The 26062-nt window shown below is 40.1% G+C and overlaps 1 protein-coding gene across 1 annotated transcript in view; it reads left to right on the top strand.

Annotated features, from left to right (window-relative positions):
* Positions 1-25456, top strand: part of rexo1 (REX1, RNA exonuclease 1 homolog) — a 29930-nt gene extending 4474 nt beyond the window's left edge. The window contains exons 2-16 of the mRNA XM_061883521.1: positions 5720-7518; positions 7599-7700; positions 11626-11839; positions 13130-13251; positions 13385-13522; positions 13649-13772; positions 13891-14016; positions 14084-14221; positions 20308-20421; positions 20501-20574; positions 20663-20773; positions 22650-22765; positions 22834-22972; positions 23755-23875; positions 24666-25456. Coding sequence (XP_061739505.1) covers positions 5720-7518; positions 7599-7700; positions 11626-11839; positions 13130-13251; positions 13385-13522; positions 13649-13772; positions 13891-14016; positions 14084-14221; positions 20308-20421; positions 20501-20574; positions 20663-20773; positions 22650-22765; positions 22834-22972; positions 23755-23875; positions 24666-24754 — 3527 coding nt within the window. The 3' untranslated portion in view covers positions 24755-25456. The remainder of the gene's footprint in view (positions 1-5719; positions 7519-7598; positions 7701-11625; positions 11840-13129; positions 13252-13384; positions 13523-13648; positions 13773-13890; positions 14017-14083; positions 14222-20307; positions 20422-20500; positions 20575-20662; positions 20774-22649; positions 22766-22833; positions 22973-23754; positions 23876-24665) is intronic.
* The last annotated feature ends 606 nt before the right edge of the window (positions 25457-26062 follow it).

Raw genomic sequence — 26062 nt, 5'->3', positions numbered from 1 at the left:
AGAACCTGGAGTTTCTGCTTCGGAGGCTGCGGAACCTCTTCCTAGAGTCCAGCAGTGAAAACAGTCCTTGGTGGGGGTGGAAGGAGTCTTTGCAGATTTTCTGAGCCTTGGTCAGGCAGCGGCTTTTTGCGATCTCCTGAATAGGAGGAAGAGGAGTCCTGATAATCTTTTCCGCCGTCCTCACCACTCTCTGGAAAGACTTCCAGTCTGAGGCATTGCAGGCTCCAGTCCAGACAGAGATGCTTGTTGGTCAGCAGGCTCTCTATAGCGCCTCTGTAGAATGTGGTGAGAATGGGGGGAGGGAGCTGGGCTCTTTTCATCCGACGCAAAAAGTGCATGCGCTGCTGAGCACTTTTTACAAAAGCTCCGGTGTGTAGGGACCAGGTTATATTGTCAGTGATCTGCACCTGCAGGAACTTGGTGCTGCTTACCATCTCCACCGCTGTGCCGGTGAATGAAGAGTGGAGCCTGGCTGGACTGGTGCTTCCTGAAGTCAACAATGATCTCCTTGGTCTTGTCGACGTTCAGGACCAGGTTGTTGGTTCTGCACCAGAACCAACAGAATCTGTTATATGTCCATCCATCCATTTTCCTACCGCTTATTCCCTTTGGGGTTGCTGGTGCCTATCTCAGCTACAATCGGGCAAAAGGCGGTGTACACCCTGGACAAGTCGCCACCTCATCACAGGGCCAACACAGATGGACAACATTCACACTCACATCCACACACTAAGGCCAATTTAGTGTTGCCAATCAACCTATCCTCAGGTGCATGTCTTTGGAGGTGGGAAGAAGCCAAAGTACCCGGAGGGAACCCACGCAGTCACGGGGAGGACATGCAAACTCCATCCCTGGATGGATAGTTTTCTTGGACTTGTCCCCACCTAGCTGTGTTTCTTTGTGTGTAGAGACTCCAGTCATTAAAACCCATGCTCACAGGATGTCCTCCACATGTTGGTTCCCTAAAGCCAACACAGAACTTGGTAAAACAAAACAAAAAAGCCTTCAGTTATGCTGCTCCCTGGTCATGGAATGACATCCAGAAAGATCTGAGGCTACCAGAATTGATCACTTTGGGGGAGTTTAAAGGCCTACTGAAATGAGATGTTCTTATTTAAACGGGGATAGCAGGTCCATTCTATGTGTCATACTTGATCATTTCGGGATATTAACATATTTTTGCTGAAAGGATTTAGTAGAGAACATCGACGATAAAGTTTGCAACTTTTGGTCGCTAATAAAAAAGCCTTGCCTGTACCGGATGTAGCAAACGATGTGTGCGTAACGTCACGGGTTGTGGCGCTCCTCACATCCGAACATTGTTTACAATCATGGCCACCAGCTGCGAGAGCGACTTGGACCAAGAAAGCGACGATTTCCCCATTAATTTGAGCGAGGATGAAAGATTCGTAGATGAGGAAAGTGAGATTGAAAGACTAGGAAAAAAAAAAATAGACTATACAGTGGGAGCGATTCAGATGTTATTAGACAAATTTACTAGGATAATCCTGGAAAATCCCTTATCTGCTTATTGTGTTACTAGTGTTTTAGTGAGATTATATGGTCGCACCTGTACAACCTGAAGGTCGGCTCCGCACCTTTCTTCAGCACCAGTCGACGTGTGGTGGCGATGCCCATCTCTACCCTTCGCAAGGGACCCTCTTTGAAACACGATCTTTCAAACTGATCGCTGCATAATATGCACACACAGGACCACACACACAAATGTACTTTGTGTGTGTGGTCCAATCCAACCATGTTCGCTTGACCACTCTGTTCCATAGTAAAGCTTCACCGTCATCTTTCGGGAATATAAACAATGAAACACCGGCAGTGTTTGTGTTGCTAAAGGCGGCCGCAATACACCATTTCCCACCTACAGCTTTCTTCTTTGACGTCTCCATTATTCATTTAACAAATCGCAAAAGATTCAGCAACACAGTTGTCCATAATACTGTCGAATTATGCGATGAAAAGAGACGACTTATAGCTGTGAACGGTGCTGGAACAAATTGTCCTCTACAATGCGTGACGTCACGCGCACGCGTAATCATACCGCGACGTTTTAGCATGATATTTTCCACGCGAGATTTAAAATTTCAATTTAGTAAACTAAACCGGCCGTATTGGAGTGTGTTGCAATGTTAAGATTTCATCATTGATGTATAAACTATCATACTGCGTGGTCGGTAGTAGTGGGTTTCTGTAGGCCTTTAAGTCCATTTTAAAAGATCGAGAAACTAGTTTTCATGGTAAAGGTACTTGCTTTTGAAATTAAATTATTACTTAATCGTTTTAAATAATTGTTGACCTCTTGTGGTATGACTGCTGTTGTTTGGTTGTATTGTCTTGTTAAAATTATTATTATTGTGACTTTGTTTGTGCCACCCTTTTTGTCAGGTCGCGCTTGAAAAAGAGATTTTAATCTCATTGAGTCTTTACCTGCCTGAGTAAAGGAAATTGATTAATTGATTGATTTAGTATCTGATGGATTATAAGTGATGCATCACATTCAAGGACAAGAGCATGGATATATAAGAAAGCTAGAAATACTTGACATTAGTTCTAATAGATTTCTGTGTGTTACAATTTCCATTTTAAAAGTTATGTATTCATATTTCGTGCAATATTTCGTCTGTAGAGACACTGTTATCTTTTTTGGTCCAATTTTCCATGTGTAAATTCATCCGTTATTGCTAACTACTTATGTAATAGGACTATGAGCAGTATATAGCAGCACTTTAACTTACTAAGCCAAAAGAGATGTGTTTCTTCTTCCTTCGGCACAATTATTATAGGCAACAATTTAGCACATCTCCCTCTTCCTTATGCACATCAACTCCTATGGTCACTTTGTTCCTGATCTTAGGTCATCAAAAAAGCAAGACAGTGAGGATGCAGCAACAGCTCAGTACATCAATACTATAGCTGCATGAGTTAGTTAGCGCTCTGGGATCTTGGCGCCGCTAAAAATAGTTTCTGTGTTAGCGCTTATGATAACAATATTGCTAATACTTGGTAAATGGAATATTGTTGGCGGTTTGGGGATGGTTTTAGAGGTATTCATGGGTGAATTTAGAGTACTCCCATTAGCTGCATTGTTAGCTACTTTGTACTTGCCATATTTTACAAATTGGAATGCATAAAAAAAATAAGAAAAACGTGTCTTCTTGTTTTACTTAGAGATTGTGAATAATATGCAAAATTACACAAAGATTTAAATTTCACCCGAAAGCCAAACATCCCTAACTTTTTGTGAGTACAGTTTCGGTCATACATGACGTTTGTCACGGCTGTTGTTTTGAAAAGGCCATGTCAGGTCAACCAAATGAGCTGAGCCCATCGTAGATAAATACATTTGTTGCATTTTGCTCACCATGCAAAGTTGTGTATTATAAACCTTTGCATAGGCTTTTTGAAATGTTTGTTCTACAATGTTATACAATGTTCAAACGGCAATGGAGGCATTCTATTGTGTACTGTACTGTACAAGGTGTGACGATGAAGATCCAGGACAAGTGCTGGTCATATTTTAGAATCTGTGCTGTGACACGGTGGCATTCCATTCTACAATTAACATTTTCCTTATAACCTTGATGCACGCTATGAATAGCCTGTTATTCACTCTTGAACTAACATGCCATTTAATTTCTAAATGACTCAAATGTAGTGCAATGCCATTGTACTTAATCACTCATTTTGTTCTCTTGTTTAAAAACAGCAGTCATGCTATTCACTTCTGTTAGGAAAGTCCTTCATCAACTGCCCTTCTGGGACCTCCTAGGGTTTCCCTCAGCTTGCCAACATACCTATGGCAGTGGGGGTGTAACCAATATGACATTGGATCATTTGCATAATCTGCGTTGATGCATTTATTTTTCTTTAAAAAGGCAAACAAACATGTTAGAAATGCATTCAAAAACATTTCTGTGTTATTAGTATTAACATATCCATCCATCCATCAGCTTATTCCCTTTGGGGTCGCGGGGGGCGCTGGTGCCTATTTCAGCTACAATCGGGCGGAAGGCCGCGTACACCCTGGACAAGTCGCCACCTCATCGCAGGACCAACACAGATAGACAGACAACATTCACACTCACATTCACACACTAGGGCCAATTTTGTGTTGCCAATCAACCTATCCCCAGGTGCATGTCTTTGGAAGTGGGAGGAAGCCGGAGTACCCGGAGGGAACCCACGCAGTCACGGGGAGAACATGCAAACTCCACACTGAAAGATCCTAGGGCCGGGATTGAACCCAGGATTACTCCGGACCTATTTTGCCTTAAGTCATCAGATATGGTAGAGGTTTACCCGATGAGCTTTGCTCAAGTCCGACATTTTTATTTAATTGTAGTACAAAGTTGTAGTTAATAAATTCCTTCTTTTTCTCTATTTGATTTTTGTGAAGCATACTGACTCGCACATCATAATCTGCTTTATTGGCCCGGTATGTTTAACACACAATGAATTTGATTCGGTAGGTTGTGCTCTTTTTGTACAATATAAAAAATATTAACAGTTAACTAATAATCTAAAAAAAAAAACTTAAATAACTAATACATCCAAGGCTCATATTATGCAGATGCATACTAAATTCCTCTGCTGTTGGCATTTCTAATAAAAAGTAGTGCATAGTTCTAATTTACATCTGTCAGTAGACTCTATTTGGAAGCGCTAAAAGCTACAATATGGCTGCGACCCCAAGAGGGACAAGCGGTAAAAAATGGATGGATAGATGGGTTGGCAAGGTGGAGAGTCAGTCGAAGGGGGCTTGGTCTAAAGCAGGGCTTCGGCATGTAAATTAGACCGCCCACAAACGTGTGCATCCTGATGAGACGGTCAGAAAGCGACTTGAAGATGGTCTGTAAAACAAAATATAGGCGACATTTTGACAAAATAATCCACATTAATGTTATGTAGACCACAAGAACGTGTTTTAATTGTTGGTTAAAAAAAAAAAATCATAATATGGCCTCTTTTTTAAGAAAAGGGCTCAGTCAACTGTCCTTCCAGGATCTCCCCTAGAGAACAACAGAAAGACAATCTGAAGTTTTTTGGTCAGGATTTTACTTTTTTTGTAACATGCTTATATTACAATATGGTACATCACAAATTTCCAGTCTCTTATTACAGCATGTCCGAAAAGAAGCAGGGAGAAGCAGGGCTTAGTCCTACACCTTTTCCATTTCATAGCAATTTCTAACATGTTTCACTTTCTGTAATCTAATTGTAACACGAACATATTAAATTAATAAATAAATAATCAAAACAATTAATAAATAGTTGTTTTTATATATATATATATATATATCTATATAATGAGTTATAGTAAGATGATGGTTGCACTTTTCAATAAGGTTGAAGATGTTGAGCAAGATTCTTCTTCCTTGTACTTTGTAAACAATTTGAGTTGTAACTGTTCTTTAAACTGGAGCATATTGATACCTTTTTTTATTTATTTGCTTTTAATCCATTCCATCATTTTTAATTCCACATACTGATATACTAAATGTGTTAAGTGTTGAATGTTTTAAAGCTGAACAAGACAACGAGGAGTGTGATTGTAGTGGCCCACAACAGTCTATGTATGTGTGCCAAAAGAATCATCCCAGAGAGTGGCGATCTCAATTCTGCGCAGGAAAATCATGATTTACAATTATTTTTCCGAATCCTACAAACCAAAATTTGATTCCTAAAATATGTTACATTCCCGCAGAACAAGGCTATGACCCGTCCAAACCAGAAGTTGAGAGGCAGCAGAATGAGACGCCATCCCCTTCGGGAGACCTCAGCGGCGAACTGGAGCTGGTCAACAAGGCTATCGAGGAGGTTCGCAATGAGGTGGAGAGGGAGAAGAGGAAGCTGTCAAGGATTGGGGACGAACCGTATAATTCCAGCGGAAGAAGCGTGTCTTCCTGTGATGTCGTCCAAGGTCAAGCTTCGGCAGCCGGCACACACTTGGCGTACGATCCCGGTTGTTACCAGATGACATCTGGAGGGTATAACCCCAATCCTGGTTGCAGCAAGTACACGCTGGATTCGGACAGTCGGGGAAGCTATAGCAACTCCATGGAGTACGTGCCTACATCTTTAAAAAAGAACCCATCTCGAACACACACACAGAAAATCCCCTCTTCTCCCCCAAGTCCAAAGTATTCCAGGACATCCTCCTCAACATGTAAATACACGGTGGACACTTCGAGGCCCTCTACAGACATGGAGTATGACCCACTCTCCAACTATGCCGCAGGGATTGCGGCAAAAAACAAGAGGGATAACAACAACCGGGATGTTGCGGTGGAGGGCAAAAAGATGCAGAAACTCAAAGCATCAGCTGACGCTTTTGTCCCGTCTGTGAATAAAGCACAGCAGCAGACTGTGGATACAAACAAGTACACATTCTCGGACTCTGAGGAGGAGAGCTCTGGAACGGAATACAGACCCACTTCGCTTAGTAGTCTCCAGCAGAGGAAAGGCAGGAGTTTATTGCTGACGGGAGCTAATGTCGGGGAAGACAGAACTAAAGGTGCCCTAAAAGCACTGGGGCAGAGAAATAAAGGGGACTTTGTAGAGGACTTAGTCATGCTGGACCAGATCCAAAAAAAGATAAGCCCAAATAAAAAGAACATGATCAGTCAAAGTAGTCACGTAAAGAGTGACAAGTCTAAGAAAGAAAAAGTGGGCCAATCCTCTCTTAGCAGTAAAAGTACCAACAAAAACAAGGAGTCATTAAAAAACTCTCGTCAGGCCTGTACGAAAAAGGAGAATAAAAGTCATGATAAGACTGACGATAAAAAGAATACGGTTGAGGTCAAGGTTAAGACAGCCAACAAAGTTAATAGGGAGCACAAAAAAGGCAATGGAAAGGTGACATTTACAAAAAAAGTTAAAACCAACTCGAGCAAACGAGATAAAGACACGGAAAACCGTGCAGGGGAAAGTGGGAAGTCCAAGACATTAGATAAGGGCAAGCAGAAGGAGTGGCAACACAAAAACGGTAAACTGGACAGTAACAAAAGAGATAAGGATGGAAAGAAAGTAAAAGATAGCTCTTCTAGTGCTAAGAGTAATAGTAGTTCTGCCAGCAGCAAAGAAAAAATCAAACGTATCGTAAGCCTCAAAAACGGGAAAAGGCTGCCGGAGAAACGGAGAAGTGTGAGTCTCAGCCACGCCGATCTTTTCGGGGACGAAAGCGGCGATGAGGCGGAACCGATGGAGACGGACGGCGGCTACGAAGAGCCAGAGGAAACGCTTGTGAGGAAATGCGCTAATGCTTTGAAGCGGGGGCGACTGAATAAACGGAAGGCATCGGAGCTGACGCCGTCTTCCTCTGAGGATGAAGCCGATGGAGCCACAGAGGCGGGCGGGGCAGATAAAGACGCCGTTAGCGAAATGGACTTGTCAATCTTCCAGGATGATTTGGACTTTGACACAGATCCCATGGAGGAGTGTTTACGTATATTCAATGAATCCCAGGACGTGAAGAAGGAAGATAAAGGAAGGCAAACTAAGCAGGTACTCGTCTGTGTTCTAATATGTTTGTACCTCCATTTAGTCTTGTTTTGGTGTCACATGTTTTTCTTGTGCTTTCTCAGCCCTCTAGAGATTTCGAAGAGGAGAAAAACACTGACAACACTTTAACCACCCTCTTTCCTGGTCAGAAGAAGAGAATCTCACACTTTGCTGTCAAAGGAACTGTAAGTTGACAAATCAAGGTCTTAATCTCTTTTACCGTGACATCTTATTCAGTCCATGCAATTAATGGATGATTTTTCGATGATTAAAGGGAATATGGTGGTTTTAATTTTCACATAGAAAACTTAATTGTGGTCCAGATAATACGTATTGGATATGCTTTGGTGTAAATTTTGCGTACATTTTGCTCCACACTCACTTTTATAACACGTTTTTTGAGTCTTGTCTGCAAGAATTCCGATTCTGAAGGAGTTCCCAGATTGCAAAATAAACCAGGCCCCACCCCCACCAGTAGCATCATATCTTTTGAAAATGTACTTTGTTTAAATATATATTTTGAAGTCGTCAGCGCTATTTTTTTTTCCCCAGAAATGGTCGAAAACAAAGTTAAAAAAAATCACCCGGTCACAACAAAAAAAGCTGATTTGAACAGCATATGTCAATGTCAGTGCCAAAATGATCTAAAAAAATATACCTGATCCTTTATCCTATCTCCATTTGTACATTTTTGTGTTTTGTCATAGCCTGAAGCGGCAAATAAAGGCTTTCACCTCACTGACTGGTAGTCTCTAAAACCCTGCAAAACAGAGGCGTCCAAATCTTTGTGCAAGCTTACGCCAAAGTGCATGAACCTTATGATTTGACATTTTGGCATTGTTTAACATGAGTATTCAACATTGTGACAACATTCATAAGTCCGAAAAGACATAATGCCTCATAGGTCCCCTTTAATGTATCAATAGTACTTTAAGGCCCCCTCATAACATCTACAAACCCCGTTTCCATATGAGTTGGGAAATTGTGTTAGATGTAAATATAAACGAAATACAATGATTTGCAAATCATATTCAACCCATATTCAGTTGAATATGCTACAAAGACAACATATTTGATGTTAAAACTGATAAAAAAACATTTTTTGCAAATAATCATTAACTCTAGAATTTGATGCCAGTCCTACGTGACAAAGAAGTTGGGAAAGGTGGCAAAAAATACTGATAAAGTTTAGGAATGCTCATCAAACACTTATTTGAAACATCCCTTAGGTGTGCAGGCTAATTGGGAACAGGTGGGTGCCATGATTGGGCATAAAAACAGCTTCCATGAAATGCTAAGTCATTCATAAGCAAGGATGCGGCGAGGGTCACCAATTTGTTAGCAAATTGTCGAACAGTTTTAGAACAACATTTCTCAACGAGCTATTGCAAGGAATTTTGGGATTTTACCATCTACGGTCCGTGAAATCATCAAAAGGTTCAGAGAACCTGGAGAAATCACTACACGTAAGCGATGATATTACGGGCCGTTGATCCCTCAGACGGGACTGCATTAAAAACCCACATCAGTGTGTAAAGGATATCACCACATGGGCTCAGGAACACTTCATAAAACCACTGTCGGTAACTACAGTTGGTCGCTACATCTTTAAGTGCAAGTTTAAACTCTACTATGCAAAGCGAAAGCCATTTATCAACAATACAAAGGAACGCTGCCGGCAAAGCTGGGCCCGAACTCATCTAAGATGGGCTGATGCAAAGTGGAAAAGTGTTCTGTGGTCTGACGAGTCCACAATTCAAATTATATTTGGAAACTATGGAACAAAGAGGAAAATAACTGCCCGGATTGTTATAGACGCAAAGTTCCAAAGGCAGCATCTGTGATGCTATGGGGTGTATTAGTGCCCAAAGCATGGGTAACGTACACATCTGTGAAGGCACCATTAATGCTCAATGGTCCATACAGGTTTTGGAGCAACATATGTTGTCATCCAAGCAACGTTATCATGGACGCCCCTGCCTATTTCAGCAAAACAATGCCAAGCCACGTGTTACAACAGCATGGCTTTTTAGTAAAAGAGTGCGGGTACTTTGTTGGCCCGCCTGCAGTCCAGACATGTCTCCCATCGAAAATGTTTGGCGCATTATGAAGCGTAAAATAGGACAACAAGACCCCGGACTGTTGAACAACTTAAGCTGTGCATCAAGCAAGAATGGTAAAGAATTCCACTTTAAAAGCTTCAACAAATAGTTTCCTCAGTTCCCAAATGTTTATTGAGTGTTGTTAAAAGAAAAGGTGATGTAACACAGTGGTGAACATGCCCTTTCCCAACTACTTTGGCACGTGTTGCAGCCATGAAATTCAAAGTTAATTATTATTTGAAAAAAAAATTACGTTTATGAGTTTGAACATCAAATATCTTGTTTTTGTAGTGCATTCAACTGAATATGGGTTGAAAAGGATTTACAAATCATTGTATTCCGTTTGTATTTACATCTAACACAATTTCCCAACTCGTATGGAAACGGGGTTTGTAAGTATGACATTATCTAATTTAATAATTGTATTATTTGATGAAAGGTTATGGGAGAGCAGCTCCCACTAGTTAAGAAGCGTGCTACATGCTTTCATGTTCGAGCAGTGGCTCCTAACCTGGGTTCGATCGAACCCTAAGGGTCCAGCGGAGGTCAAAACTCACCCGACTCATCGTGTAAATAAAAACTTCTCCCTATCGGCGTATTAGGGATACGGCAACAGCAGAAGTCAGACTGATTTGCAGGTGTGTAATTAGTTGTGAGTTTATGCACTGTGTTGATTTTGTTGTTTGAACAAGGTGATGTTCATTTTGTGCACCAGTAAAAAAAACATGGTAACACTTTAGCATAGGGAACATATTCACTATTTATTAATTGCTTATTAACATGCAAATTAGTAACATATTGGCTCTTAACTAGTCATTAATAGATACTTATTAATGCTTTATTCGGCATGGCGTTATTAACCCTATAAACCTGATCCTAACCCTAACCAAATAAGTCTAAATTAAGTCTTTGTTACTTAGGATATGTTTCCCATACTAAAGTGTTGCTAAAAACATATAACTTTGTCTTGAATTTGAAAAAAAAATGTTTTATTTTTCACTAAAGAAGTGTTCGGTAAATGCGCATATGAAACGGGTGGGGTTCGGTACCTCCAACAAGGTTAAAAACCACTGTGTTAGAGCATGTGTCAAACACAAGGCCTCTCAGGGCAGCCATAATTGTGATGTGTTACTTAATATGTCCACTGTGACCAGAAAAAAATGCTGGATTTGTCCCTTCCAGCCTTTTTAAAAAAGGGTATCTATTCTAGAGGGATCTGAATACTAAATATGGTGACAAACTCACTTATTTGGTAACACTGATCCCTCCTGCTACCTCTTCTTATCCTCTGGTAAACCAGGGCCCTGATGTATCGAGCTTGCGGACGCACAAAAACCTGCACTATGCCCTTTTTCATAGCACAGTTAAAGTGGATCAAAACTGACGTTGACGTGGAAATGTGCGCTGCTGCACATTTATACAGGCTGCGGCTGCCTTAGTGACACACATAAGTGATGCTGGGTTCCAGTTCAGATAAAAAGTGTCAACTTAGACTGATTGATGTGCACATCAGAAACTTAAAAAGAAGTGTTATGCTGTCATCAATTGCACGCAATTGTAACGACTAGGTCCATTCAAAGACGGCCCCATTATATTGTGTTTGAGAGCTAGGGAAAACAGGTAGCGGCAAATCTGTTTGTTGCAGTCCTAATTTATCTGGAGCGGGGCTACATAAATAAATAAATAAATAAATGTATGAATTTTTTTTTTTTACTATGGACCTTAAATCAAGCACTATTTTTTGAAAGTGATTAATTCAGAATTGTTGCTCAAAGAAAACTTAAAAATAAATGTTATATTATTACTAATCAATACCAATGTATTTATTAACTATACGGCAGAATATATTTAATCTCTTAGGACAAGACTCTTCTATCGATTTAGCTTGGAAATTGCGGTTTGACTGCTGCTGCTGTTGCCTTTTGGGTGCAACTGCATCATCCATGCACATTTTGTAAACTACGTACTGAGAGCTTGCTTTGAATAAACTTGTTTTCCTATTTGTCAGAGTGATGCACCTTCAAAGAATGTGGTTCGGCCATGCAGGAGAACCACAGCTCAAGAGGTCTGTTATCAACGCATGCAGATGGCACAGCAACAAGCCGCTGAGCTCTCTGTTTCGATCAAAGCGGCCTCACAGAGCTCTTTCAGCACTGGCTCTCCGGGAGCAAAGAAGAGGATTGCACACCGTCCCAATCCACTGACAATATCCTCTAAAACAAGTATGACTTAACTTGTGTGTTCACTGTGATTGCTGTCATTAGCTTTTATATCCATTTTCAATCAAGCTGGGATAAGAAAATAAGTGTTTTATCTGTACACCTGCACAATCTGAGATACAAGAATATAAATTTTATAATCCTCACTTTTGGTTGCTATTATGAGAAAAGTGTTGTTTTTTTTCATCACATTGAGGGCTGCTTCTAATATTTAGTCGGAAGGGCAAATAATACCTCATTTGATATTGTTTGGCATGTTTTCGAAAAATCAAATATTAGATTGTGCAGTCGTATGTAACCAAGCGTCTGGTAAACGTGTATTACTATCATAGCACTAAAATCAAACAAAACTGTAGCTGTCTCTCAATTCTGCAACTGCATACTTCCAAGGACCCAGTCCATGTGGTCAAGAGAGTTTGGGTCCCTGAGAGAGTCCTCGAGCCGCGCCTGGAACGATGTCAATTGGGACCGTTTAGCCTTTGCTACGCTTCCATGGGTGACATGTTCACAACCTCGTGCTTGCGATTTAGCGGTCATGTCGTGGTGAAAATGAGAGAAAGGATAGACGTAGAAAAATACTAAATTTTAAAGCTAAAGTTGTTTTCGTGTGTATGTCTGTTGCTGTCAGCAGATTTTTCTCTAGCTCGGAGCGAATTATTTTTTAACATAATACAGTGAAGTACTTTATTAATCATCAATCAATCAATTTTTATTAATATAGCCCTAAATCACAAGTGTCTCAAAGGGCTGCACAAGCCACAATGACAACCTCGGTTTAGATCCCACATCAGGGTAAGGAAAATCTCAACCCAATGGGACAATGAGAAACCCCCCCCCCCATCTCGCTCAACATTACAATGTCTAGTACTTTAACAAAAATGTCTATCATTACGGTCACCCTAACCTTACATATCTGGTTTTAGATGTTTTAGAATAATAATTAAAGCTGTACTTACATTTACAAGTCGCTGTTTCTGATATGCGTAGCGCCGCCATGTTGAAAATACTTTTTCAGAGCTGGGTGCGCAATGGATCTTGGGATATGAAAGCATGCCAATGCATACTCGACATGTAGACTTGTTGCTAATAAGAGAGACATTTGTCAGCCTGAGTCAAAGGACACTTGAAGCCTTCACGCACCCTGATCATGTTGGCACCCCACAAATGCAGCGTCAAATCTATTCGTGGCAGTTCAAATGTCTTTGTAATGAGTCGCCACATAAAATAACAAATGGGAAACACTTAGAAATGTGATTGGTGTTTTATAAAGCTATTTCCTGTCTGTCTGGCTAGGTTCTTCAGATGCTAAACCAGCTAGCAGCCTGCTTGTTAGGACCCAAACCACCGCTGGTATCCTGTCAAAGACCACATCCACCATTGGGCAAAAAAGAGTTGCCCACACACCCACCTTGAAGGTAGTTAACCTTTTATGTACTCACTCAGTAGGTGGTCAGTGAGTGAGGAAATATTATTTTTATAACAAAATTTCTTAAAAATGATCAATGAATCTTGATGAATGTTTCATTGTATGCGTGTTCTCGCCTACAGAGTGTTACGATGATGCGTCCCGTTCTCCCCATTGAGTTTGGAGGCAAAGTGCCGACCATCATTCGCCAGCGCTACCTCAACATTTTCATAGACGAGTGCGTCAAATTCTGCCCATCAGAGGGCGTCGCCTTCCAGATGGTATGAGTCTCTTCAAATCTTACTTGGCTTAGTCATAGCATGTTGATATAGTATAAAACCATTTGATTGTAAGCCGTAAATTATGTCAATTAAGAATGTTAAGTGTGAAGTTGTTTCTTGTTTCAGGCCCTTGATGAGGAGAAGGTGGTGTATGAGCGCAGTAACACCAAGAACATCTATCTGAATGTAGCTGTCAACACGCTGAAAAAGCTGCGCAGCAACAGCAGCTCACACTCTTCACTTGTCAGCAGTACGTCAGCACAGTCATGCCTTACACTTATCTAACATGTATCCTTTTGTAATATTGTATTGGGCCGGGGATATATATGCATCAATTTTCTGCTTCTATTGCTTTCTGTGCGTTACAGAGGAGGCAGTCGGACATTCTTCCAGGAAGGCACAGTCTCATGAGGAAGTATTAGGAGGTCGCCTTGCAGCTACGACCAGTTTCACAGTCAATAGGATGGGGAAACAGCGAGAAGAAAAGCTAAGTGGTAAGGGATTTTCTATTTACCTCATGTTTTTTCTCCATTCCTAGCTTGCTGATCTGCTTCACTTCAGGGGCTGCACTGTACAGGAAGCTGAAGGCGTACCTGATGACTGAGGAGCAACTGCAGGAGCATGGATATCCTCGAATGAACTCCAGCGCTGGGAAAGCTGTCATATATAACCTCCCGGAGAAAAAGACAGTCACTGACCGTAAGCAAATATATGAGCCAATAGCACACCTCAGTTACATTACATACAGGGGCATGTAGGGACGCAACTACCTACTTTTTAAAGGGTATGCAAACACATCATAAGTGCTCCCCGCTCACCACTACCTGTTAGCCTAGCAGCTGATTTAGCTCAGCCAAGCAACATCGGGGCTAATTTTCTCTTCTGCACAAAACAGAGTCAGACTGCACATTTGTATCTACAATAGAGTTGTCTTCGACTAAGTATTTTCATAGTTGAATCAGATTTTTTTGATTTTGCCAATCTTCGACATTAGTCAAAATGATGGCGTTTTATTTAGAGAAATTAACAGATGGTGTTATGTGGTACTGTAGTTTAGAATGACTGGTCACTAGGTGTCAGTATTGTTACATGGTTGTGATCTAGTACATAAACCTGAATATTTTCAAGTTAATTAAAGGTATGTGTAAAAAGAATATAGTCTTTCATTAAAATTAACAAAAGAAAAAGCTAATTTGCGACTTATTTCACCTCAAAACAATCCTGTGAGGTCTGTATCTGATTTCCGGCGAGTTTCACTTTGGACCAACGGCCAATTCGACCATCTAGAGGCGCACAATGGCCTGGCGAGCTTCAAGTCTGATAACTGCGCATCCTGATTAGCCTCAATCACGTCCCCAATGTAGAAACATCCTTCCAACAATATTACTAAACTATTCTTGTGTGCATACAATAGGGGTAGGCTATACTGCAAATTTTGCTATTGATTTGATACCCAGTAATTAATGGGCCAATATTGCCAATACTGATACTCTTTCTTGAAAATGCCCGATCATTGAATGATTTTCTACTTTTGCCTTTAATTAATTCATTATGATTATAGTAGGGCTTCACGGTGGCAGAGGGGTTAGTGCGTCTGCCTCACAATACGAAGGTCCTGAGTAGTCAGGATTCATTCCCGGGCTCGGGATCTTTCTGTGTGGAGTTTGCATGTCCTCCCTGTGAATGCGTGGGTTCCCTCCGGGTACTCCGGCTTCCTCCCACTTCCAAAGACATGCACCTGGGGATAAATTGATTGGCAACACTAAATTGGCCCTAGTGTGTGAGTGTGAATGTTGTCTGTTTATCTCTGTCGGCCCTGTGGCGACTTGTCCATAGTGTACCCCGCCTTCCGCCCGACTGTAGCTGAGATAGGCACCAGCGCCCCCTGCAAACCCAAAGGGAATAAGCGGTACAAAATGGATGGATGGATGATTATAGTAATAATAAAACAGATTTAAGCAAAATAAGAAAAATATATTTATTAACTAGAGTTGCAAACATGAACACAAAACTGGAGGACTGAGAAATGTAAATAAAATAAAAAAATGTATATCTATATTTTTGAGTTTCAGTAACACAATTAAGATTTATTTCAAATAACTGAATATATGATAAAGGTCTAATCAACACTAAAATTGTCCCCTAGTGGGTGAACATGAGTGAATGTTGTCTGTCTATCTATGTTGGCCCTGCGATGAGGTGGCGACTTGTCCAGGGTGTACACCGCATTCCGCCCTAATGCAGCTTAGATAGGCTCCAGCGACCCCAAAAGGGACAAGCGGTAGAAAATGGATGGATGGATGGTTTAATCTTTCTGCTAAATTTGATCTCTGTCCACCAAATACTCTTTGGAAAACCACATTAACTAATGTTGAAAATAACTTTCACTTCTAGAACTACCTGGATTTTGTTGAGGTATTGTGGTATCCGTCTCTGTGCCAGGGGCCTGGTTTGAGTTTGAGTTTGGGGAGCTCTCATCTCTTCTCCTCCCTGCGTTTGTTTTGCAGCTCAGAATTTTACTTTCGAGTGTACAGCTTTCAAGTGCTTGGACAGGTTTGTAGTGTTACCACAGGATCGTATAGCATCACTGCATATGACACAGCTAGCAGTTTCTATGTCTGACACTGTAATATATAGCTCCACACAACACTCCTCTTCCTCTCCGCCATCTCACCAGTCTCTGCTCTGACTGGCAGGCAGCTGGATGGAAGGAGAAGGGTCTGGTGGACTTGAGTGAGCGGACTAAGTGGAGAGGAGCGCTGCGTATAAGGACTTAGAGAGATGCTGCGCTCACACAAACTCTGTGAAGAAATTTGAGTGATTTGCTGAACTTATAGGAGAGAAACTACGACAAAAATATTGATCTCATCGCGCCAGTATCGATCCGTTACCAATACACACCTTTGTATTGATAGTATCGATATTTGGATTGAGCCGCCCACCCCCTAGCACACAAATAGATTTTATATTATAGGAGATGTGGGAGGCAAAACACGGCAACTGATTTTAAAGACATGACGTCACCAGGAAGCAGCGACCGCTCTGAGGAAGTCTGAAGTGCCAACAAAACTAAGATGTATTTCTTACTCTCCAAAACCTGTTTGTCTGCACACAAAAATATTTCTGGGATATTTATAGAACACATGGTGAACACTATCAGTTTGTTCTCCCAACTCACCTGCTGTACACGGTGCCCTCAACAGGTATTGGGGGGATGTGGGAATATTAATATCAAGAGGATTCGACTGCAAGGCTGATAGTCGAATCTCCAACTATTTGAAGACAACCCTAAAAACTACAATATGTACATTCTTACCTTAAAGTAAGTTAAAGAATAGATTTGTGCACTACTGATAACATTTTGTCAAGCCTTTTCTTCATTGTCATGAGATTTTATTGTAATTCAATTCTTACAAGTATCCTCGTGATACACTGACATAACTAACCAAACTTCTTTGAAAAGCTTTTCTTTTTCCGATTACAAGTGCGGTGAGGAGTGAAGGGGAGGTAGACGTGATTATTTGTGATCAGAGGATGCCAACTCAAAATAGTTCCCTGCCCATGCTTTGGTGTCTCTATAGGACATGTTGTGCACAGCGACCTATTGCGCCACTGGCTGCATGGAAATAGTCATGTGACTCTTCTACCCTCAACTGCTCTTATCTTTGTGAGCAACATACCACATGGTAGGGCTGTTATTAAACCTCAATGTGTGGGGGTGACATTTCAGTAAGCAACTAAGCAGAATTGGATGATTACCGTCAAGGGGACTGACGAGCACTTTTTGAGTGAAATTGGTTGAAAAACATGGACGCTATCAAGCAAACGACTTTGCAGGGCACGTGTGGGATTTTGGCAGAAATTACCATTTGTCTTATAATCTTTACATTCAGATTCAGAAAAAGTTGCTTTTTCCAAGAGGAAATTAAGGCATCAGTAGCAGCAACAGAAAAAGGACAACAATAAAACATAATCCACCAGTTAAAAATACAATAAAACATTTTTGTGACTTTTTTGAAGATATGTTCCATTTATGGCGGCATTGCAAACACAATTCATAGGGGGCACCACTATTTTATAATAAAGACATTTAACATGTTGGCCCTAGTGTGTGAATGTGAGTGTGAATGTTGTCTGTCTGTGTTGGCCCTGCGATGAGGTAGCGACTTGTCCAGGGTGTATCCCGCCTTCCGCCCGATTGTAGCTGAGATAGGCACCAGCGCCCCCCGCGACCCCAAAGGGAATAAGCGGTAGAAATGGATTAATGGACATAATTAACATGTTGGCCCTAGTGTATGAATGCGAGTGTGAATGTTGTATGTCAATCTGTGTTGGCCCTGCGATGAGGTGGCAACTTGTCCAGGGTGTACGCCACCTTCTGCCCGAATGCAGCTGAGATAGGTTCCAGCAACCTCGAACGAGACAAGCGGTAGAAGATGGATAGATGTATGACACCATTTTATAAACAAAATAAAATAAAAATAAAATGTGTAGACATCAATCTTTGATCCAGATGGATTTAAGAGTACAATACGTTTTTAACATAATTTGTTATTTAAAGCAGCGTTTCTTAACCGTAGGGTCCATTGTTGTGCCGCAAGCACCACCGAGAGGGCCAGACTTAAGTATCTGTTTCTCAGCTGTGGTCTCTATAGGCCTCAGTTTAACACACTTTTCCAACATGTGTGGCAGTAATATCAATATCCAACAGAAGAACTATGGACAAAAAGTAATGTTACTTAAGCGCAAAAATTATGACTAAAGTGGTAAAGCTGTATTTTCATTTGCACTTTATTGAAATAATAATACCAGTTTAGTTAAACATATTTATTATCAATTTTATTTAATTGTTTTTACAATACATTTATTTTTCATGACGGTTTTGAGTCTCTCTTATGCATTATATTTGGTTAGTATTTATTTTATTTTTTTGCCTTGTCTTCTGCTGGGCGCTTCTGTCTACGGTCTGCCAGGTGGCACGGTTGGCCCGACTCTGGGGTTCCTGTCGCTGGCCGGGCCGGTGGTCCCTTGTTCCCTGGGCACCACACCTGCTGTTTTGGGTTGGGCTCACTGGGTGACTGTGGCCGTGCTTTGTCTCCCACACACACTAGGAGACATACATATTGCACATACAAATAATACACAATGATACCCACATACACACAATTATTCATACGTTTTTACCACATATGTACATTCATTCATACGTACATACAGTATGCGCACACATTGGTAATTACATACGCTCCCACATACATACATACACAATTACAGTACACACATAGACACTCAAGGTACAAACATCCACGTGCACATTTAATGTGCAAACAAACATACATACTGTACATACACATGCACATATGGATACATTTACTCATGCATATAATCACGTTTCATCAAATATATATTAATGTTGTTCCCCTTGGGGAAACTGGGTAACATACGGCACACTGACAAAGATGAACCAATTCGAACTATAGCAATGTACAGGGTTAATACAGTTTGTTTCTTTTTCTTCCCCTCTGTTGATATGGTTTCTTTTGTAATTCAAGTTACTATTACACATATGTATTGTTGCATTTGCAACAAATGTATTGTTGATAATAGAGGTAATTATTATTACTATTCATTATCAATAGTGTTATTTCTATTGGTATTTTTATTGCTTCATTTGTAGTGCAATAATGTTCATTGTCATTTAATAACTTCACTAACTGCTTCTCGTATTTGCTGATGTTGTTCAGTTGTTGTTGTTGTTGTTGTCTCTGTCTTATTGCCCTCTTGTCCCCTACAATTTCCCCTTCTGACCTTTTTTTCTTTTGTTGTTCTTTCCGGCTGCGGCAGATATTAATATAGATCCATGTAATAAAGTCAAATACAAATAAGGGAAGAAGAGAAGTATCCCAATATGGGCATCTACATCAACAATACGATTTGCCTGAATGGCTGGACAGGACAATATATATATACATATATATATATATATATATATATATATATATATATATATATATATATATATATATATATATATATATATATATATATATATATATATATATATATATTTTTTTTTTTTTTTAATTTAAATTATTTTATTTTTTTTCTAATTAGCCTGAACTATGCCTAAAGTGTATGTGTTAAAAAACAATCATCTTTGTGGTTGACAGGTTGTAAACCGTAAGTAGGTGAGAAATATTTATTGAATACGATTAAAAGCAAGACAACAATTTGGTATTCAATTCAGTGTGAATATTTGATTGGGCCCTGGTCCCCTTTGTAGTGAAAAAGTTGGGCCTCAAGATCAAAAAGACTAACCCCTGATTTAAAGTATTATTCACCTTGATTCTTCTATATTTTTGGACCATGCTGTTTTTAACTTAGTGAAAACAATTTCAACAGTTCTAGTGATATTATCCAACATTTTAAAACATATACCCAGAAATACCCCAATTTGAGATTAAGAATATTTTTTACAAAGGAGTCCTGTCATACACATTAATATACTGTTTCGCCCAAGAAAGCAATAGCAGTCACTCGGATGGCGGATGCTTGATTTGTACCAGGAACCCTCAAGTTTCTGATCTCCCGCCCTACCATCTGAACTTTGCCGGCCCAACCTGTAGAAAGTCTTCCTAACGATTGTACAGCTGCAAAACGCAAGCCTTCATATGTATTTAATTTTTGGTTCCTGATGGTATAATGACCCTGTTTACTAATGCCCTACAACCTATACTTGGTCCTTAGTCTTTCCGCCAACTAAAAACTGTGCATTGTGTTTGTAGCTTTTTCCAAGATATGCTGCCGATGTGGTGCCGAGTATAAAGTCAACGTCAATGGAAACTGTATCCGCAAAGAAGAATGTTGTTTTCACTGGGGACGTTTGCGCAGACAAAAAGGTAATGTGTCTGGAAAGTTTGTGTTTTTATTTTTGTCTGCCATTGCCTGTCATGCTTTTTTATTGTTGTGTTTTGACAGTGGCAGGAGGCTGGGAGACAATGTACAGCTGCTGCTCCGGTGCAGTGGGCTCTACCGGTTGCCAGACAGCCAAGGTATCATCACACATGGCTCAAATAAACTGGCCTTTTTATGTATCTCAAAATGGAAAAGCATCCCCACTCTCTCCTCACTTTTCCACAGCAACATGTTCAGGATGGCCGTAAGGAGTCTTTAGGCGGCTACGTGACCACATTCAGCAAAACGCTCCCACCAGATGGCAATGGAGGAGTGTTTGCTTTGGATTGTGAAATGGTGGGGCTAATAAATCAACCTGATGTACTCTTAAAGGACCCATAGCGTCAAGATGACGGAAATTTCACTTAATTTATTTTTTACTCTTTAAAAAAATATCTGCCAGTCGTTACCCATAATAGCCACTATTTTTGAGTAATTGGTAGATAACTAACGGTAATTGGAACGCCCCCTTTTCATCACCAGACTCGATTTGCCGCTCCCTCTTGGTGTGACGTCATCTACAGAAAGAGAGCCCATTTGCCCGCATAGAAAGTGTGGATAAAGGCATATAAAACTATTATTTGGATCACTTAAGTGTGTTTGCCCTCGTCCACGATTACTTCAAAACTAATATAGCCTGGGGTTCCTCATGCTCTTTTAGCATTTCCTCAAGCATATTGTGTAAAACATCAGTCAAAGAGGACACAAAATAGAATACTAGCTGTCTACATTCTATTTCTCTCATTCTCTTGTTTCTGCTCTTTTTTTTCTCAATTTTTCTGTAGGTTTTGAGTCAGTTTTTATCCCGTCTGAGGTTCCCGTGTTTTCCGGTATCACATCTAAATTTATTCTACCCAAACTCAAACCAAAACTCTTCTTTTTCAAAGTTGTAATAATTATAATGATCGCTGCAAATTACATTCCTCTCACTTGGTCTGTCCCACTTTGCCCGAATCAATTTGACAGGAGAGGTCCATACTCACTGCTCACATTCCCATCATTTGGAAATGTATGCAGGCTGACCCCTTATTTTGTTTTATTGCTGTAACTTGCGAAAATATTGCTGTAAATTCTGTGCGAAAATATATTAATTCTGGGATGAAGATTGTACCAGAAAAAATACAGTATTACCTCAGTTTAAGTGGCACTGTGATGGTGCTCTTAACTCTAAACACTTGTATCTCAAATCAACGTCTCCCGGTGAAATTAATTAAATTCAATTTAAATGTTGCTTGCACCACCCCCCCCCCACCACCACCACCACAAAATAAAAAAATCACAATTTCACGTCTGCCACGCATTTTACAAAGAAAAGCAAACTTTTAGATAAAATTTATTGTATAAAAACAATATGATTGAATGTACTAATAAAAACTACAGTAGTTTTTGTAAATTAATGTAATAATAATGTACAGAATTTACTTTTGTGTGGGGACTTATAAACTATCTGCTTCCAGCTACTTCTCCCTCAAACACACTGTCAGCAGCTTTTTCATATTTTTAAGTGTTCTTTGTTGAAATGTTATTTTAACATACTTGGCTAACGTTCAACACATTCTGCTTCATAATGCTGCATGCAAGCTCAAATTGTTTTGCCAAGTTGGCGACACACTCGGTCATGAGTATCAATGATTATCATCCACTTGTTCTTTTCGGCACTGTCCTTCACACTCATATGTTTCCTTCCAAAGGCTGGGGAAAAAAGTTATGTCGATCTCCAGCTATAAGCTAATGGTAGCGAGTAAGACCAGACGTTTTACGGGATTCACCCTTGACGTATGCTATGCCAAATAAATGCAGGTATGCTTATAAATCAAATTTTTTCTTGCAACTTAAAGGATAACAATTACCTGAGAGACAGTTATTTCCTCAAAACACCCTTAAGGTGTGGTACACTGTACTAGGCAATATGGAATTGCCTCCAGTCGTCTGTAGGTGACGTCAGCAGGCACATTTTGGAGCTGAAGGTGGGCAATCCAAAATCTGTTGAAACTCGTTAGAAAACAAGCCTAAAATCACCACTGTGTTTATTTAAGGGGGATTTTGCATGTAGACATATTTTGGTCCAGAACTATAAAATAAGTTACAATGTTGTCAGTCAGCATTAGTGGGGCCCTCTACTGTTGTTGGCCCTCCCAATGTTTCTTAACTTGTTCTGTGTCCCCTGAAACAGTGTTACACCAAGCAGGGCCTTGAGCTGACCAGAGTAACGGTCATAAACGCCGAGCTAAAAGTAATCTACGACACGTTCGTCAAACCTGAGAGCAAAGTGGTCGATTTCAACACACGGTGCGTAGGTACTGTAAATGCCCTTGTCCTGTTGAATATAAACATAATTTTTTCCCCCCGAATCACAGGTTTTCAGGCGTGACCGCAGAGGACTTGGAGAACACCACCATCACCTTGAGAGACGTACAGGCTGTGCTGCTCAGTATGTTTAGTGCTGAGTCCATCCTGGTGGGACACAGTCTTGAGAGTGACCTCCTGGCTCTCAAGGTACACACCCCATTTCTTGTCAAAATAAATCAGATAGATCAGTGGTTCTCAAATGGGGGTACGGAGACCCCTGGGGGAACTTGAAGGTATGCCAAGGGGTACGTGAGATTTTTTTTTAAATATTCTAAAAATAGCAACAATTCAAAAATCCTTTATAAATATATTTATTGAATAACACGTCAACAAAATATGAATAAACTGTGAAAAGAAATACAACAATGCAATATTCAGTGTTGACAGCTAGATTTTTTGTGGACATGTTACATAAATATTGATGTTAAAGATTTCTTTTTTTGTGAATAAATCTTTAGAATTAAGTTCATGAATCCAGATGGATCTCTGTTACAATCCCCAAAGAGGGCACTTTAAGTTGATGATTACTTCTATGTGTAGAAATCTTTATTTATAATTTAATCACTTTTTTGTTTTTCAACAAGTTTTTAGTTATTTTTATATCTTTTTTTCCGAATAGTTCAAGAAAGACCACTACAAATGATCAATATTTTGCACTGTTATACAATTTAATAAATCAGAAACTGATGACATAGTGCTGTATTTTACTTCTTTATCTCTTTTTTTTCAACCAAAAATGCTTTGCTCTGATTAGGGGGTACTTGAATTAAAAAAATGTTCACGGGGGTACAGCACTGAGAAAAGGTTGAGAACCACTGAGATAGATTATAACTGTGATGGACCTTTCTAAGGAAAACTAAAGATGCCTTCTCAATTTTCCATATTTGATAGTTGGCTGCTGTAATATTTGCTATCTTCCTCCATTTCAGCTCATTCACAGTTCAGTAGTGGACACAGCCATTGTGTTCCCTCACCGACTTGGTTTACCCTACAAACGTGCCTTGAGGAACCTAATGGCCGAACACCTCAAACGCATCATCCAGGACAGCGGTGAGAGATTAGTTGTGCTCAACAGCAAGCTTTATATATGGAGTAAAACAAAACAAACCCAATATTCACTAGTAATATGCACCCCCAAATATTATTCACATTCATACACCAGTGTGAGCTGCACTGGGAGCGAGGTGGGTGAAGTGTCTCGCCCAAGGACACAACAGCCCTGACTAGGAGGGCGGAAGCTGGATTCAACCTGAAACCCTTAAGTTGCTGTCAATCAATGTTTTGCAATGGACGTCAAGTGGTTCAAACATAATATTGTGAAAGTCCAGTCCATAGTGGATCTAACATAATAGTGAGAGTCAGTCCATAGTGGGGCCAGCAGGAGACCATTCCGAGCAGCGCAGAAATGTCATTGCTGCTTTACCGCCACGCCGTCCCATGTGATATGTACTGTATGTCTGTGTACCAAAGGTAATGCTCGACAGTCCAGTTTGAAATTAAAACAGCCTTATCAGCTTAATATTTTCATGCTTAAAAGTGTGTCGTTTCGGGTAGGATGCTAGCCAGTAGGACATGTTTTTAATGGTTTGTTTCTCCACTTTGGTCGTCTGCTTTTTTGCCGACGCACTGACTTCCTCCCGATTTTGGTGGTGGGAGAGCAGGGTTGTGTCGATCTCTGTGCGGCGCTCAAACGCCCTCGTCAACAGTCTAATCAAAGCGTATGTTTATTTCTTGTGTTGACGAAGCAGGAACAGCAAAGTGTTACAATACATAAATCTTGTATTGCTCAAACGGCACCACATATACAGTATTTTGTGACGCAAGTGTTGACTTTTTGCAGTGGAGGGCCACGACTCGAGTGAAGATGCCTCTGCCTGCATGGAACTGATGATGTGGAAGCTGAAGGAGGACGCGAAGCTCAAGAGATGACCTCACGCCGTTCCTTCAGGTTTTGCATCGCGCCTTTGAAGGATATTTTGGCGAATAAAAAGTAAGGTTTTGAGATGGTTTCGAGAGCACAAAAAGTCTGAAGTGGCTTCATTTAAGTGTGAATGCAAAGTCTCAGCCTCTTCAAAGCAACTGAGGCCCTGATAATCAGTGTTACTTGTACTGATATTTCAGTCCTCATTTGTGCATTTGTTTCTCTGAGCAGTTTTTAAAGCCCAAAGACTCTAAGAACTTTCTAGGAATAAAGTATTTCTGTTGTAACTTTAGCCTGCATTGCACTAGAGAAAGTTCCTTAACATGCATAAACTGCTCATGGTAAAGAAGTCACAAGTAGTGTCTTTAGTCTGTTGGACGTTACTATGAAAGGCACTTTTCTCAATGTTTGTACTCTTGCTTACCAAGGTCCATCACGCAAGGGTCAGTTCCAAATACTTGATAATAGTAAAGAAATGTGCTATTTAATATATTTGCAATATATCACTGTACTTTTGAATACCAGGCCATATCTCTGTTGTGTTCCACATTACATGGAATATCTTGATGCTCTAAGTAGAATCCCGGCCTACGCTATTTCATGTTGATGATGACCAGCCAGGATGCTGTAAATAAGCTCTGTGCAGTTTCTTTTGTATTATGTACATTTTTTGGTTATATTTTCTATTAAAACGGTTTGAAGTCGGAAAAGGAGGATGCATCTTTTTGCGTTAATCGTTTCTGACAGCTCTCCCTCTGAATTCTTGTGCACCCTTAGGATTGACTATACACACTTACTCTTAGGACCCAAAAGAGAACTGCTCTTAAGTGTCATAAGTTAACAATAAATTTAGTTTTTTTAACTTTCAACCCTAGAAGTGGTAACAATTTCAGATCTATCAATTGGTATAACGTTTGAGAACCTTTTTGTTTCATTGCCTTTTTGTCAAAAATATATTTTGATATAATAGAAAAATTATAAATATGCAATATTGCTCCAGAAAAAAATAACTTGCAGAGTGGAATATTTGAGGTTGACAAAAAAGCAGACAAAAATATTATTTTCACAGTGATTTGATCTAAAGGCCTTAGTGGCCAAATGCGTGGTCAGCAATTTATTAGATTAGATTAGATTAGATTAGATTAGATTAGATAGTACTTTATTTATTCCGTCAGGAGAGTTCCTTCAGGAAAATTACAATTTTCAGCACAATCCCATTCAAGATCAGACAAACATTACAGGGAGACAGAACAGGATCACTGACGGGTCTGCCGGCTTCCAGCGCCCCTTACAAAAAAAAAAGATGACATACAGGT

The sequence above is a fragment of the Nerophis ophidion genome, linkage group LG22 (assembly GCF_033978795.1).
Source record: "Nerophis ophidion isolate RoL-2023_Sa linkage group LG22, RoL_Noph_v1.0, whole genome shotgun sequence".
In the NCBI taxonomy this organism is placed as follows: Eukaryota; Metazoa; Chordata; class Actinopteri; order Syngnathiformes; family Syngnathidae; genus Nerophis; species Nerophis ophidion.
The sequence above is the reverse complement of the archived record's forward strand: the minus strand, read 5'-3'. Positions and strand labels throughout refer to the sequence as shown.